General features: G+C 43.6%; 1 protein-coding gene across 3 annotated transcripts in view; it reads left to right on the forward strand.

The window, feature by feature from the left end:
* The window catches only part of SETBP1 (SET binding protein 1), a 375,817-nt gene that overhangs the window by 186,849 nt on the left and 174,893 nt on the right, over positions 1-14,075 (forward strand). For all 3 annotated transcript variants that reach the window (XM_081251708.1, XM_081251710.1, XM_081251709.1), the window contains one exon: positions 121-174. In XM_081251708.1, coding sequence (XP_081107834.1) covers positions 121-174 — 54 coding nt within the window. The remainder of the gene's footprint in view (positions 1-120; positions 175-14,075) is intronic.

Raw genomic sequence — 14,075 nt, forward strand, 5'->3', positions numbered from 1 at the left:
TCTGCTGCTTTAGCTCCAGATCTGGGCTCTGGTGAGTCCATTGCCGATCAGTTGTTCTGGGGACACTGTATGCAAACTGTGAGAAGTATCACTAAGGAAGACTCCTTTGTTCTTTTCTAGCTCCTCACAGCCAGTGACCTTGCAGCCAGCGACCTCAAAGGATTTCAGCCACAGGTAAGTTCCACTGATCCTTTTATGAATTGTGAGCAAACAAAGTTGGCACCAGGGCACAAACCCTCCACCTTGGATTTCCAGCTTCTCTGACTTAAGGAACCAACCTTGACAATGACTTGGTAGTTTGTCCTCTCCCTCTGGCTCCTCCCATCTCATCATGAGCAAAACAACCTCTTTCTGCGTCTTTAATATTTTATAGTACGCAAGAATGTAGACCAAGCTGCTTGGAAAGCGTGGTGGTGGGTGATTCAGCTCAGGAAAGCTTTAAACCAAGGAGGTAGAGGGTGAGGTTCTCTCCTGCATTTCTCCTCATTGGGACAGGATACCCACATTTGTGGAATCTTTGTGAGCAAATGCCTTGTAGCCATGGTCTGGCAGCCAGGTTAATCTCAGACTTCTGCAGAGGCAGATGGTTGAGTTTTGCTGATCTTGGTTAGGAAACGAGCCATTATTATCTCTGGCCAGAATGCTTTTTTGGAGGTCACTATGAACAAACCACAAGAGGCACAAGAAAGGGCTCTCTGGGGACCTCCCTGGCAGTGGTGAAGATGGAAAGTCACCTTCCCTGTCTTTGGAAGGGAGTTACTGTCTCCACACAAATGCATAACCACCAACACACACACAACAAATGCACGACAGACACACAACGTCCTTGTGTTCCCCATGGATCCTAGTGTAGATAGAGTGTGTATGCAAAGATAGGTAAATCCAAGAGCAAGAGCTGAGATGCTCCATCCCTTCCTCTGTCCCCCTTTCAATAGGAAACTTCCTGTCACTCCCCAACTCAGTGCTGCCCAAGGCCCCACCTGCTGCACCTCTGCAGGGACTCCCAAGGGCAGAGCAGGTAATTTCTAATAACAATAATTCCATATACTTGGGGATATTTTCTTCTTTAATTATGTTTTACATCCAAGAACTCACTGTACCCTCACTACAATTCTCCCATGTGTGGTGCTGAGACCCCAAGTCCTGGGGAGAATAGTCCCCAGACCACTCAGAGAGCTAAGAACCAGAATGGGAGTGAAGCAAGAGGCTTGAGGGAGAGAATGAACAAAATAAAGGGCCCCGTTGGTGAGAGTCAAAGATAAATCCACATACAGTTTGGGGGTTTTGGGGTTTTTTTAGCGGTACGCGGGCCTCTCACTGTTGTGGCCTCTCCCATTGCGGAGCACAGGCTCTGGACACATAGGCTCAGCGGCCAGGGCTCACGGGCCCAGCCGGTCCGTGACATGTGGGATCTTCCCAGACCGGGGCACGAACCCGTGTCCCCTGCATCAGCAGGCGGACTCTCAACCACTGCGCCACCAGGGAAGCCCTGGGATGTTTTGATCACAGCTTGTTGATCCTTCTGTCAGGATGCAATGAGGTTTTAAAAATAGATAGTAAGGAACCTTTTGACAATACTGAAAAATGACAGTTTATTCAAGTACTTATTCATATAATTCACACAAACTTTCAGGTGAGCTCAGGGAATATAAAACAAAAGAAAATCAGCATTTACCCATATCCCACCCACCTTCACACATATTCTCACAGCGCAGTGGGATAAATATTTATCTCAGCTAAATATTTATTTTTATCTGGAAATTTATAAAAACAAAGGGAAAAAAGACTCTGTGTGATGTTGTATTGTGGCTTGAAAAGGTTACATAGTGGAGACTGATTTTATGGAAAGGGTGTGCATGTGTGTGTGTGTGTGTGTGTGTGTGTGTGTGTGTGTGTGTGGTTTTGACATTGTTTCTGACTTGATCATCTTCTCTCCATGTTTGTTGAGCCACATTTCTAAAGATACTAGATTTAAAATGAACTATTAAGTTAGGTATATTGGGGGTCTGTCCACAACATTTGAGGCCATGATCCTAGAAAGGCAGCTTCCCTGCCCTCCCCACAGATAACCCCACAGGTGGTTGGTACAGATGGCTCACTCCCCTGCTTCCGTCTGACCTTTCCACATTATTCCGTTTGTGTGTCATCCCCCCAAGGCTGGAATATAAATGCATATTTTTCACTCCTCAGTATGTGTGTTCCCAAGGCCAGGAAGCCCTGGAACCTTGTGGCTAGAGTGTAGTACCCAGATCAAAAAGTCAGTTCTGCAGTGTTGTTCCTGAATCAAAAAGGCCCGGATGTGTCAACACCTAGTCAACACCACCCTCTCGGGTGCTTTTCCAAAGAGACACAGAGCACTGCCCACGTGCTTGGGGCTGCCTCCTTCTGGCCCCGCTGCACCGCATCGTTGGCTTCTGTTGTCATTTTCCCTTCTCTCTTTGGGTTTCAGGTGAAACTGAGCCCCAGGCATCCTGATGTCCACAATCATTCATGGTCGTGTTCCCTTCCAGGCACTGTCAGTGACTTTCAGGAGGGAACTTGCTGAGGGCCCCTCCCTGGGCTCACTGTCAGTGGGCCTGTCAGCTTTCACACAGTCCACATTCACCACTTGCGTAGAAAAGTTTTTGTCTTTTTTTTTTTTTTTTCCTTGAAGCCCGTCCTGCTGCAGCCTCTTAAGAAAAATATCATGATTTCCTCCCTAATCTTTGCTGCCCCTCCACTTAGAAAGTGTGGAGAGGGGTGATTGTATGAGGCTGGCCTCTCCTTGTCTCTCTTTTCCTTTCTGCATCCAGATAGAGAAGAGGAGGGTAAGGAAGTGACTATCAGCCTTTCTCCCTGTGATTATTGGTTTGTAGAGACACCATGTTCATTCCTGGAAATAAACACATTACTTTGAAGGTAGAGCCCAATGCTGAGATTCTACTGCCCGTACATTAGCGGTGGGAGTTCTCCCAGGCCAGCGAGCTTGGCCTCTGAGCCACACGGGGAGAACTGTCTGACTGGAGGCTACTAGTCTCAGCAGGTTTAAAAAGCACAAATGAAAATGCTCCTGAAATTCACACCTAAGTCACCCACACTCTTCTCTTCCATTTGGTTCCCCCCCCACCGCAAACACATCATTCATTTTCCAGCGCGTTGTTCTTCCTGCCTTTAAAGGAATGAACACACTTGAGTCCCCTCTTTTCTCGCCTTAGGATGATTAGAAATGAGGACCCTCATCTCCCTTTCCCAGACCATCTCTCTCCATCCCCAAAAGGAATAAAAAGAGGCATCTCATTCCCTTAGTAGAAGCCCCACAATCGTATGATTTCTTCTTCATTTTATTTTTACTCTTATTTTTTTCCCCTCAGTTGAAGAGCTATAAGTGTTCACTAGAGATTTTGGAATGTGTGAAGGTGGTCAAAATGTACAAACTTCTAGTTATAAAATAAATAAGTCCTGGGGGTGTGATGTACAGCATGGTGACTATAGTTAATAGTAGTGTACTGTATATTTGAAAGTTATTAAAAGAGTAGGTCTTGAAAGTTCTCATCACAAGAAAAAAATTTGTAATTCTGTGTGGTGATGGATGTTAACTGTAAAAATTAACTAAAAAGAAGAAATTTGGAAAATATAAAAAAATAAGAAAAAAATCTCTTTGCACCCCAGAAATATTTATAATGACATTTTGGGGTATAGTCTTACAATAGTTATTGTACATAGACATACACATCTATGGGATTTTTTAAAAAATTGATAATCATATTTTATATGCTTTTTTTAACCTTTTTTGTTTGTTTGCATGCTTTTCATGTCACTGGAAAATCTTCTAGCAACTGGCTATTTTTGTCCACTTGCTAGTACCATCATTTATTTACCACGCCCCTCTTGCTAGACATTCCATTCCTTTTGCAGGCTGAGCTCTCCAGGAGGAATCCAAGGCAAGTGCTAGATTCTCTGCTCTCATCTAAGATACAAATAGCATCCACGGCTTCTTGGCATTTAGTTCCTCTTTATCTCTCAGTTCCTACAGGCATGTGAAGGTTGCTTAAATTTTGTAGTAAAGTGTCCATGTGTGCCCATGGGTATTTAAGCATCTGCTTACAAGGGCCCATGTTGGGGATGCTGGGAAGAAATAACCGTAGTGTGGGGCCCAATCTCAGATGCAAGTTTCACCTGTCCAGCTGCAGTGCTAGGAAAGCAACCCTGAGGAGACCCATCCCCCACAGAGGAGAGCACCCACAAAAGGACTTGGTCCTCACCTGCTTCATAAATGCCTCACTGTCTCAGAGGAGAGAGGATACTTCTTTCAGGAAAAATTGAGTTTTACTTCAAGTATGCCTCATGACAGGATTTTGGGAGGCAAGTGTAATAGCTGTTCTATAAAGGGTCGCCATTTTAAAGGAATTTCTAAAATGTCCGTTGCTATTATGGCCAAGGGGACATTTGCAGTGAAGGGTAAGAAGAGTCACTCAGAACGCAGAAAAACAATTTTCCGTGCGGAGAAAACAGGGCTTTCAGTCACTGAGCTGCCATTTCATTCAAAGACGCCCATGGAGACCTTTATGTGGGGCTCCCTGCTGCACAGACTCTTCCCTAGAATTTTGACAATTCTGGAATGTTCTGACACTACTATTAGCTTTGTGAACCTGGGGAAGTTACCTAGTGGCTTTAATCCTCATTTTCGTTATCAAGCAAAAAACTGTGCAGCTTATCCCACAGATTGTTGTGAGGCTCAAATTGTTGTGAGACAATATTGTGAAAGCAACCTAGCCTGATGCCTGCCACACACAGTGAATTCAACTTTTTCTTTTGATAGAAAAGTACAAGTTAAATTATTTAAGAATTGAGAAGAAGGAGAAATTATATCTGTGTAGAACAAGGAGGGAAGTCTTATAGGGAGAGATGTCATTCATTGTACGTGTGCCAGGATAGGTGAGAAGGAAGTGAGGTGGTGAACTTACTCCAGGGCAGGGGAAGCCTGGATGAAGACCAAACCAAGGGTGGAGATGCTTGGGTATGGTCTGGAGACTTGGCATGCTTTAATTACTCTGGTTCAGAGGGAGTATAGTGAAGATATAGCTGCAAATTAGGTTGGGACCAAATTGCAGGAGGTCTCCAAAGTCCAGAAAAATAGTTGAGCTTTTTTTTTTTTAATGAACTATTATTGAAGTTTTCAAACTTATACAAAAGTAGACATGGTAGTTTAATAAACCTCTATATATTATCCAACTTTTATTATTTATTATTCAACTTTAATATATTGTTACAAAAGCCTTGATTTGGAGCATTTGCTGATTTCTGTGGTGTAAATATCCCCATGGTGAACAACTTTAAGCTGCCAATGGTTTAACAACCTGTTTGCAAAGTCTTTGACAGCCAGCTTTCCAGAGTTGGTGTGATCGGTTCCCCGCATACCACTGGGCCAGCTTCAGTAATCATTACCATTTGCCAATCTAACTTCATCTATACTCCCAGATACATATATAGTTTTTAATTTTAAATTTGGGGAGACTATTTTTTAAAAATCCCAGTCATCATGTTATTTCACTCATAAATAATTCAGTAAGCTTTTCTAACAAATAAGGGCTTAAAAATACAATCACAATGCCATTATCACGCCTATAAAAATAACAATAATTCCATAATATTTTCTAATGCCCAGTCCATGTTCAGATTTCTCTGATTATCTTAACATGGCACTTTACAGTTGATATGTTTGAATAAGGATCCAGATTTTAGATTGTAACATCCATCTGAGGACAGTGTAGCCATTAAAGGCTTGAGGATGGGGAAGAGTCGCAACTGTGATGCAAGAAGGTTATACCATAGTTAGTAGGTGTGATGAAAAGAAGAGGGGATCCAGTAATAAGCCTGTGCCATTGGTCCATGTGAGACATAGTAGGGAATGAAACTGGGCTGGGGTCAATGTGGACATGTTCCTGAGGGGATGAATGCAAGATAAAGTACAGGGGCAGAATCAGTGGACCTGGTAGCTGCTAGGCTGATTGGAGAAATAAGGGGACCATAAACATAAAGGAAGTACAGGTTGAGAAGGTACTCTGTTCATTCCAGGATTAAGTGTGATTTTCACCCAGTGTTCAAAGGAGGGGGACTTTGTCATCCCTGAAAGAACCCTTACTCCATTTTCCTCAGGCCCCACAATCAGTTCTACTCATAGACCATCAGGGGATTAAACCATCTGCAAAATATCCTGGGCTCCACGCGTCCTAACCCAGAAATTTTTAATGCAGGCATGAAATCCCTGAGTTCCCAGGTTGCTTGTTCTTGCAGGGTGGATAGTGTCCTTCAGAACAGGATCCCCATTGTCTGACTCTGCTCCCATGCACACCCGCTGCCTGCAGGCTCAGAGTCAACAGTCGTAAAGATGGAAAAGGAAGCTCGGGACTTTCCAGAGCACCCAGCCCCTGTTGGACTCAGCAGGAGTTGGTGTTACTACATGTCCACACGGCCTTTGATTGAGTGTACATATGCCAAAGACTTACTAAAAGTGAACTGAATGCCGGAAAGTGTTCTTTGAACTTTACATTTATTCATCATTTAATCCTTACAAACCTCTGTGAGATCAGTAATAATATTATTTTCATTTTAAAAGTAATCACAGAGAAGTTAAGGTCACAAAGTCCGTTAAGTGGCAGAATTAGGATTTGAACCCAGGCAGTCTGGCTCCAACATCTGTGTTCTTTACCTCTTATGCTATGACACCTTGAGTTAAAGCTTATCACCATTGTTAAGATAATTCAAACCCAAACCGACCACTGATAAGACCAGGGCAAGCAGCCTCATCTTCACTTTTGTGTATTATATTGAGTTTTCTTGATCTCAGCCTGTTCAAGGAAAAGCAATTCATCTATCTCAGAGTAAGAGAGGGAATTTTTGTGGAGCATTTTGAATCCTTCCATCCTGGCAAAGCATTTCTGTTGTTCTCATCCCCTTCCTTCCCCAGTTCCCAAATGGAGAGGTGTGGTAGTTGTTGTCCCTTCTACAGAGGAAACCCAGTTGAGGCAGAGGTAGGTGGTGTAGTCTCCCATCTAAGACCCACAACAATGAGAAAACAGGTTGGCTTGTTTTGAACTCGCCATATAGTATCTACTTTGCCATTTTGGGAAGAACCACCCTAAAGCAAAACAGTGTATAAGGAAGTCCCACTATCAGTGCTTACTTACTCCTTTCATTTCAGAATTGAAAGAACAAGACAGAACACCCAGAGTAGTGGTTCTCAACCTTGACTGCAGTTGGGATTATCAAGGGAGCTTATGAAAACTACAGGAGCCCAGGCCCAACCCCATTGAATTAGTCTGGGTGGAGTCCAGAAGCTCCAGGTGTTTTCAGAAGCTCCCCAGAATCTAAATCAGCCTCCTCATTTTCTAGATAAAGACTGAGGCACAGAGGTAGTCTTGAAGAGGAGAGAAAATAACAGACCCCACATTCAAATGGCTTCTACCCTGTGTCGGGAATGTGCCATGTGCTTCACTTGCCCCTGGTGACTAAACCCACAGCAACCTTCTATCAGACAGCTTACGCTTCCCCTTTCACTGAGGAAGAAAACGGGATCCAGGCAGAGGATGTATGGCTAAGCAGGGATTCTATAAAGCCTACACCTGTGCCCACCGCCTGCTACTTCCACTCAACAGTTGAGATTTGTCCAGTATTTTAACCTAGCTAGTGATGGTGTTGGGCTTATGACCTCCTCTGCTTGCTACCTAGACATTCTGGCCTCTAAGACACATACAGAAAGGCCCAGCTTTCCAACACTGCCCCAAGAGAGAATGCGTGTGGTTGGCTGGTGCACCGCATCCCCTGACTTAAGGAGCAAGGTTGATCCCACGCGTCCTCCTTGCTTAGGGTCCTGCTTAGTAAACTCACACCTTTTTCTCAAGGCCTTTCTTCAGGCTTGCCCTCTGCCTCTTGCCATGCATCTTTGCTCTTTGATTCAGTACGATTCGGAGCATGGACTGCAGACTAGTGCTGGCCTGTCAAGTGTGTGTTACTGGTCCACAGTGAGATGCATCTAAAAACAGAGTGTTCAGAAACTTTGATGGGAACTTGATATTTCCATGATATCCGAGCATGTGATCATTTTCCTACTAATTTATCTTTGTAGTATTTTACCAAAGTAACTATACAGAAATATGGGTTGGGAAAAAGAAAAACATGTCGTCATTCCCCAAAAATTGCAGATGCAGTTTCCTGGTTTTATCAAAAGGGTAGGATCTCGACTCTTGGTTTTTTTTTTTGCCTTCTTCTACGAGCTCATATGACTATATTTGTATTGTGAATAAGGTTCCCCCTCAAAAAAATGGCTCCACCCATAAAGGTGTTTTTCTGGCTACTTGTGGGATACCTACATAAAACATGGACCTTTCCCCATAATTCTTAAGGCAACCTACTTTGTTTTGCTTACCTAACATGGACATCTGTGACAATAGTAGAGTACTTTAAACAAAAACATTTGTTCACATGCATACATATACTTTGCACTAAAACCCAAACTGACATTATTACTTTTCTTACATGAGATCAGCCTCTTCGTACTACAGGTATATCTTTTTTGCACTGCCTGCCTTGACAGTGTTTATAGCAGATTTTTTTTTTTTAAACCGGTATTGGCATTTAGTCCTGAAGAGAGAAGTTCTCCAGGTGTTTCCAGACTGTCTGGCATTTCAGTGGAATATTCTGAAGTCTTAGTAAGTTCTAAATCTCTTTAGACTTTAATGAATATTTTGTTTCTCCCAAGATGTTCTGACCACCTGAGGGCCGCATGCAGGTGAGTCCAAATTAAAACAGACCTAATGTGCAGAAATTCACCACAGGAAAATTGCTGGTTGGCAGGTGGGTGTTGGGAGAAGGGCTTCCTCATATGCAGAAAGATTTTTCTCCTTTATCAAAGGAATCAATGTAAGTTATCCCTGCCAGCATATTCAAATATGATTTAGCCTCAAAATCTGATTTAAACTCAAATTTTCAGAATAGAAGTATAAACAAAGTGAGGCCAACCAGTGATGATTAACTTTGAATGTCATCCTCTTCTCTTTCAAAGACAGTTTTCACCTGAAACAAAAACAAAAACAAACCAAAATGCTTAGCAGCAAGGTTGTAGAGTTACATGATCTCTATGATCCCGTGAGACTCAAAATGTTTAATTACACTTTGACTTCTTCCACTGACTTCATGTTTCTAGTTTTCTATTCTTGTTTTTCTCTTCCATCCTTCTGGTAAAGTGGCCTCAATTTGAGCTTCTTAAAAATCATCCTGTAATTCTGCTCACTTGAGGCTTGGGGTCATTGATGTTTTGTGATATATCTCAAGTATCTGTGTTTATTAGTGGATTGAGTTACAGATTTCCCTGTCTAAATTTTAATGTGATGCATCACTTTGTTCTATACATTTTTAGGGCTAGGCATGACTCACATGCAGAAAATACAAATTCACAGACCACCTTTAGGACTTGAAAGGAGGTATTTTCTTCAAAATCCCTTTAGCAGGATAGTTCTAAACCTGCCTAATGAAGAGAAAGGCCCACCTCTCCAACAAATAAGCACACTCACTTTTTAAGTTCTTTCCAACCCTACTGTCTGCCTCACATTTCATTGGCCTCCTACCTGTCTACCCAACCCCTTTCTGACCATCTTGTACCAGACCAAAGGGGTCGATTGAGAGGCATCAGGAGACTCCCGCAGGAGAGGGGCCCCTCGTAGTGGAACAGCTTGCAGACCTCAAGCAGCATCTTCCAGCCATCTGTCTACTTGTGTTTGGAGCCTGCATCAAGTCTGCAGACAGCCTCCACCACAGCATTCTGATATGTCCCTCATAATGACCGTCCCCTCCCCCTTCTCCAGTTCTGCACATGATCTTCTTTCTGCATCACTCGCTTCTTAAAAATGTGTATCACAGCCTCTGACAGAACCATGTTGCCAACATGTGTCCCAAGCCAATGATTCATGAGACAGAAAAACTTTACGTGATGTTGTTGTAATCTTTATTACTATAAATAGTAAAAATTGTTGCTTATTTAGGAATACAACATGAATCTCTCACCCTTCTGTATCCAGTAACTAGCACAGAGAACATTTCCCATTACTTTATCATTTAGTAGTTGAAATCACAGGTCTGCCTTCTATTAGCTGTGTGGCCCCCATTTAGTATTTAATGTGTATGTGGCTCAGATACTGTTTTAGTGAAAGAAGGATACCTGTTCCATGGGATTTTGAGGAGGACTGAATAGATAGGCTCAAAAGACAGTATCTGGTATCTGCTTGGCACTCCATAGAGCACACACTCCATATGTGTTCTAGTTCTTATTATTCTTGTAAGTTACATACTGAAATTGAACCTGGACCACTAAAGCAGACTTCAGAACACAAATTGCAGCTTCCCAAGACAGTATAACTAGAATTTGGGATTACCAATGAAGAAGAAAACATAAAAAACAAACAAAAAATCTAGATCTTGCCTGATGTTTTCACTGGTTTGTTTATGACACTTGCCAATCAAAGTGAGCAATGGTAGACAGCCCGGCCCTGTGAGAATGACCCTACAAGAGGAAGGAGGAAGACAGGATGAATGGGATGGATAAGGGACAGACAGAAACTGTTTGGTGGGGACATGAGAACACCCAGAAAGAAGTGCCTTCGTTGCTCGCTTCTTTCCCTGACCACCTGTGGCACTTTCCCATGGAGGAGGACTAACTAGAAAGTGTTCAAAATCAGCGGTCCCCAACCTTTTTGGCACCAGGGACCGGTTTCGTGGAAGACAATTTTTCCATTGACCGGAGAGGGCAGGATGGTTTGGGGATGATTGAAGCGCATTACATTTATTGTGCACTTTATTTCTATTATTAGTACATTGTAATATATAATGAAATAATTATGCAACTCACCATAGTGCAGAATCAGTGGGATCCCTGAGCTTGTTTTCACTTGGCACTCACTGATAAGGTTTTGATATGAGTCTGCAAGCAATTTATTTATTATGGTCCCTGTGCAGTCAAACCTCTCTGCTAATGATAAACTGTATTTGCAGCCACTCCCCAGCTCTAGCTAGCATCATTGCCTCAGCCCCACCTCAGATAGTCAGGCGTTAGATTCTCATAGGGCGAGCACAACCTAGATCCCTCACACGCGAAGTTCACAGTAGGGTTCACGCTCCTATAAGAATCTAATGCAGCCGCTGATCTGACAGGAGGCGGAGCTCAGGCGGTAATGCGAGCGATGGGGAGTAAATACAGATGAAGCTTTGCTCACTTGCCTGCTGCTCACCTCCTGCTCTGCGGCCTGGTTCCTAACAGGCCAGCGGTACCAGGGTTGGGGACCTCTGTTCAAAATGACTTTAAACAAATGCCTCAAGAGCTTTTTCAACCACCAGAGCATTGCCTCATCTGAACCAACTCCCTTGGGTCTAGTGATCCTCGGCATAATTCTGGACATCTACTTCAGCTCCAACCCTGTAAAAGAATCACAGGCGCAACGATTTATTGCCCAGAAAAATCAGTGAGGAATTGTACCAAAGTGCATTTGGATGGGTGCTGTTCAGGGAGACTGTGTTAGGGCTTGGGGACTTTGGGGGGATTTTATATGATGACTTTCATATCCGTAAATTTAGTTGTTTCTATATTAAAGATGAGATAAGAGCTGATTCAAGGAGCATATGGGTTCTGGAGTCCGTGGGCTGTCAGATGGAGGTGGCACCTGCAGAAGGGAGCTGTCCTGGCTGCAGGACTCTTGTCTCCAGTAAGCAGTCCATCGTCAACATGCTGACAGGGCAAGTAGCTTGCTGATGGGAATGAGAGGTCTGTACCCAGATGCGAGCCTTGTTTGTACTGTGAGAAAACACAGCTGGCTAAATTTGGCTTTCTTACTCTTCATCTGGTTAGGAACAGAAATGCCAAAGTGGAGAATGGGGGGATGAGATGAGCATTGTGTAAAAATGTAAATAATCTGTGTACAAAAAGTAGATGCTCAATGAATATTTGTAGAACCCATTCTAGGGATGCATGCATATCAGAAGTAAAAATAGATCCCCCAAACAAAAATGCATGTATCCAAATTCTGATATTTCTTTAATGCCTCTGGCCTTGTGGTTATGATAAAGATACCTTCTATTACTTGTCTTATTTTTGGAGCTAATGAATTTTGTGAGCCTGTTTTTAGGACAACCAAATCTTTGGAGCTTTGCGTGTCTCTCACCATTATTTAATGGTATAGCAGGAACATCCAAGTACCTCTGGAATTGGGACTAGAAATACACAGCTTTGAATTAAATCAGTTTGACTCACCCACCTCCGACCTATTGCATTATTGACATCTTGTGAAAGGTGACTAAGGCATGGGGTCATGAGAGAAGTGGGAAGCGTGCTGAAAAAAGAACTGTCTGTGAAATCTCAGCCTGCAGGCATCTGGAGAGACAGCGCGTTTCATTCTTGATAAACTCCAGCAGAAAAGAGCAATCAGCTAAACGAGAGCTGGACAAATTAAATGGCTGAGTATTATTTCAAAGGGGAGCTCGGGCAGCATCAGAAATTCCCCATCAGCTGTAATAACGCCAATTACTTTGCTAACTGCAGATTCCATCATGATGTGTTTCGTGCAATCAGGCGTAGGATTCTTACAGGGGCCTGATGGGTTTTGTTTACTCTGAATGTGCATTTGTAGAGAATCTTTTGCGCCCAAAGGCTTAGAGCTCTGAGCGTCTTCTTCTCGGTCCAGACTCATCCACAGCTGAGGGAGATTATCTCTGAGATGGAGGCCGGAGCAGGCTGGGCAGGCTGGACCCAGTGCCCCTCTCACTGGAGAATGCCTGGGATTTAAATACAAAGGGAACAGCTGGGTGTGGTAGTTCTTAGTGAATGTGGCAATCTCTAGAAAACCTCTCTGTCGGTTACCCAACTAGTAAATACATACGTATTTCTGATTATGAGCGAAGCTTCTTGGCACATCGGAGCGTTGGACAGATCACCTTAAACAGTAATAGCAAACAAGCTCTGGGAGGAAAGACGGCGCCAAGAGTTCATTAAGCCTTAAATACTGACAAATGGGGGTGCAGGGCTTTCATTGTCTCCCTTTGAGAATCATTTGGCTGGATGTCAAACAGCTCATTTCAAATATGGGAAGACATTGTAAAAGAGGAAGATATCCCTCCTCCTCCCAACATTTTAGCAGGGGAAATAAAATTTGGAGAGCCTACAGGAACATTCATTTTCTGTTTACATTTGGCTCCGTAGAAATTAATGGGTTTGTGGCTCCAGCTACTTTGAGGAGTGAGTTGTGATTCTCCATTTACACACCCAATTGAGGAAGGCGCTAATCATGGGCGTTTACCGAGCGCTTTGGCCTGATTGACAGCTGGAGCGGAAGCTATATCTGTGGCTGCTGGGGTGCAGAGGAAGAGCTAAAGGCTGGTTTGATTCCACTTGTGCTCAGCTGTCATCTGAGGCCAGAGCCTGGAGGAGAATGGGAAGCTATTCTCTTCCCTCTGCTTTGTGACAAGCAACCTGTGTGTCATTTTATTTTTTTAACCTGCCTCTTCCTCCTTCATGCCTATGATAAAGGCCCCTTTGCCTAGGGAAGAAAGGATTCTCCTGAATTCAAAGGCAGCTGCCAGTGCCTCTGAGTGAGTGGCTCATCTGCTGTCCAAGCCCTCCCTCTCCCAGCTGCTGCCCAGGGCTCCCAGCCCACAAGACCAGCATCGGGGCAGGTCCTACTGTAGATGGGAAGGCAGCCGTAAGATCAGGTGGGAACAGAGGACAGGTCCATAGGATACCAGTTAGTGTGGCAGGGCTCATGCCTCCAAGATCATTCATTCCAGGAGTGTGTGTATGCACGCACACACACGTGAGCATGTACATGTGTTTGTTTCCCCTAAAAGAGGTACTTCAACCAGTGTATTTGGTTTGACACCAGCCTTGCTGCAGGTGGCAGCTGTTCAGATAACGTTCTTGGCTCTCTGATAAGAGGCAGAACTTGTCTCCTACAAATCCCCGGCGACAGAAACAGCCCTTCGAAATCACAAGATAATGTATGAAGCATTAAATGGAGGTGAGGGCATCAAATCATGCCACGTGTACTCAGCATCAGCAA

The sequence above is a fragment of the Mesoplodon bidens genome, assembly GCF_964165515.1.
Source record: "Mesoplodon bidens genome assembly, chromosome: 13".
Classification (NCBI taxonomy): domain Eukaryota; kingdom Metazoa; phylum Chordata; class Mammalia; order Artiodactyla; family Ziphiidae; genus Mesoplodon; species Mesoplodon bidens.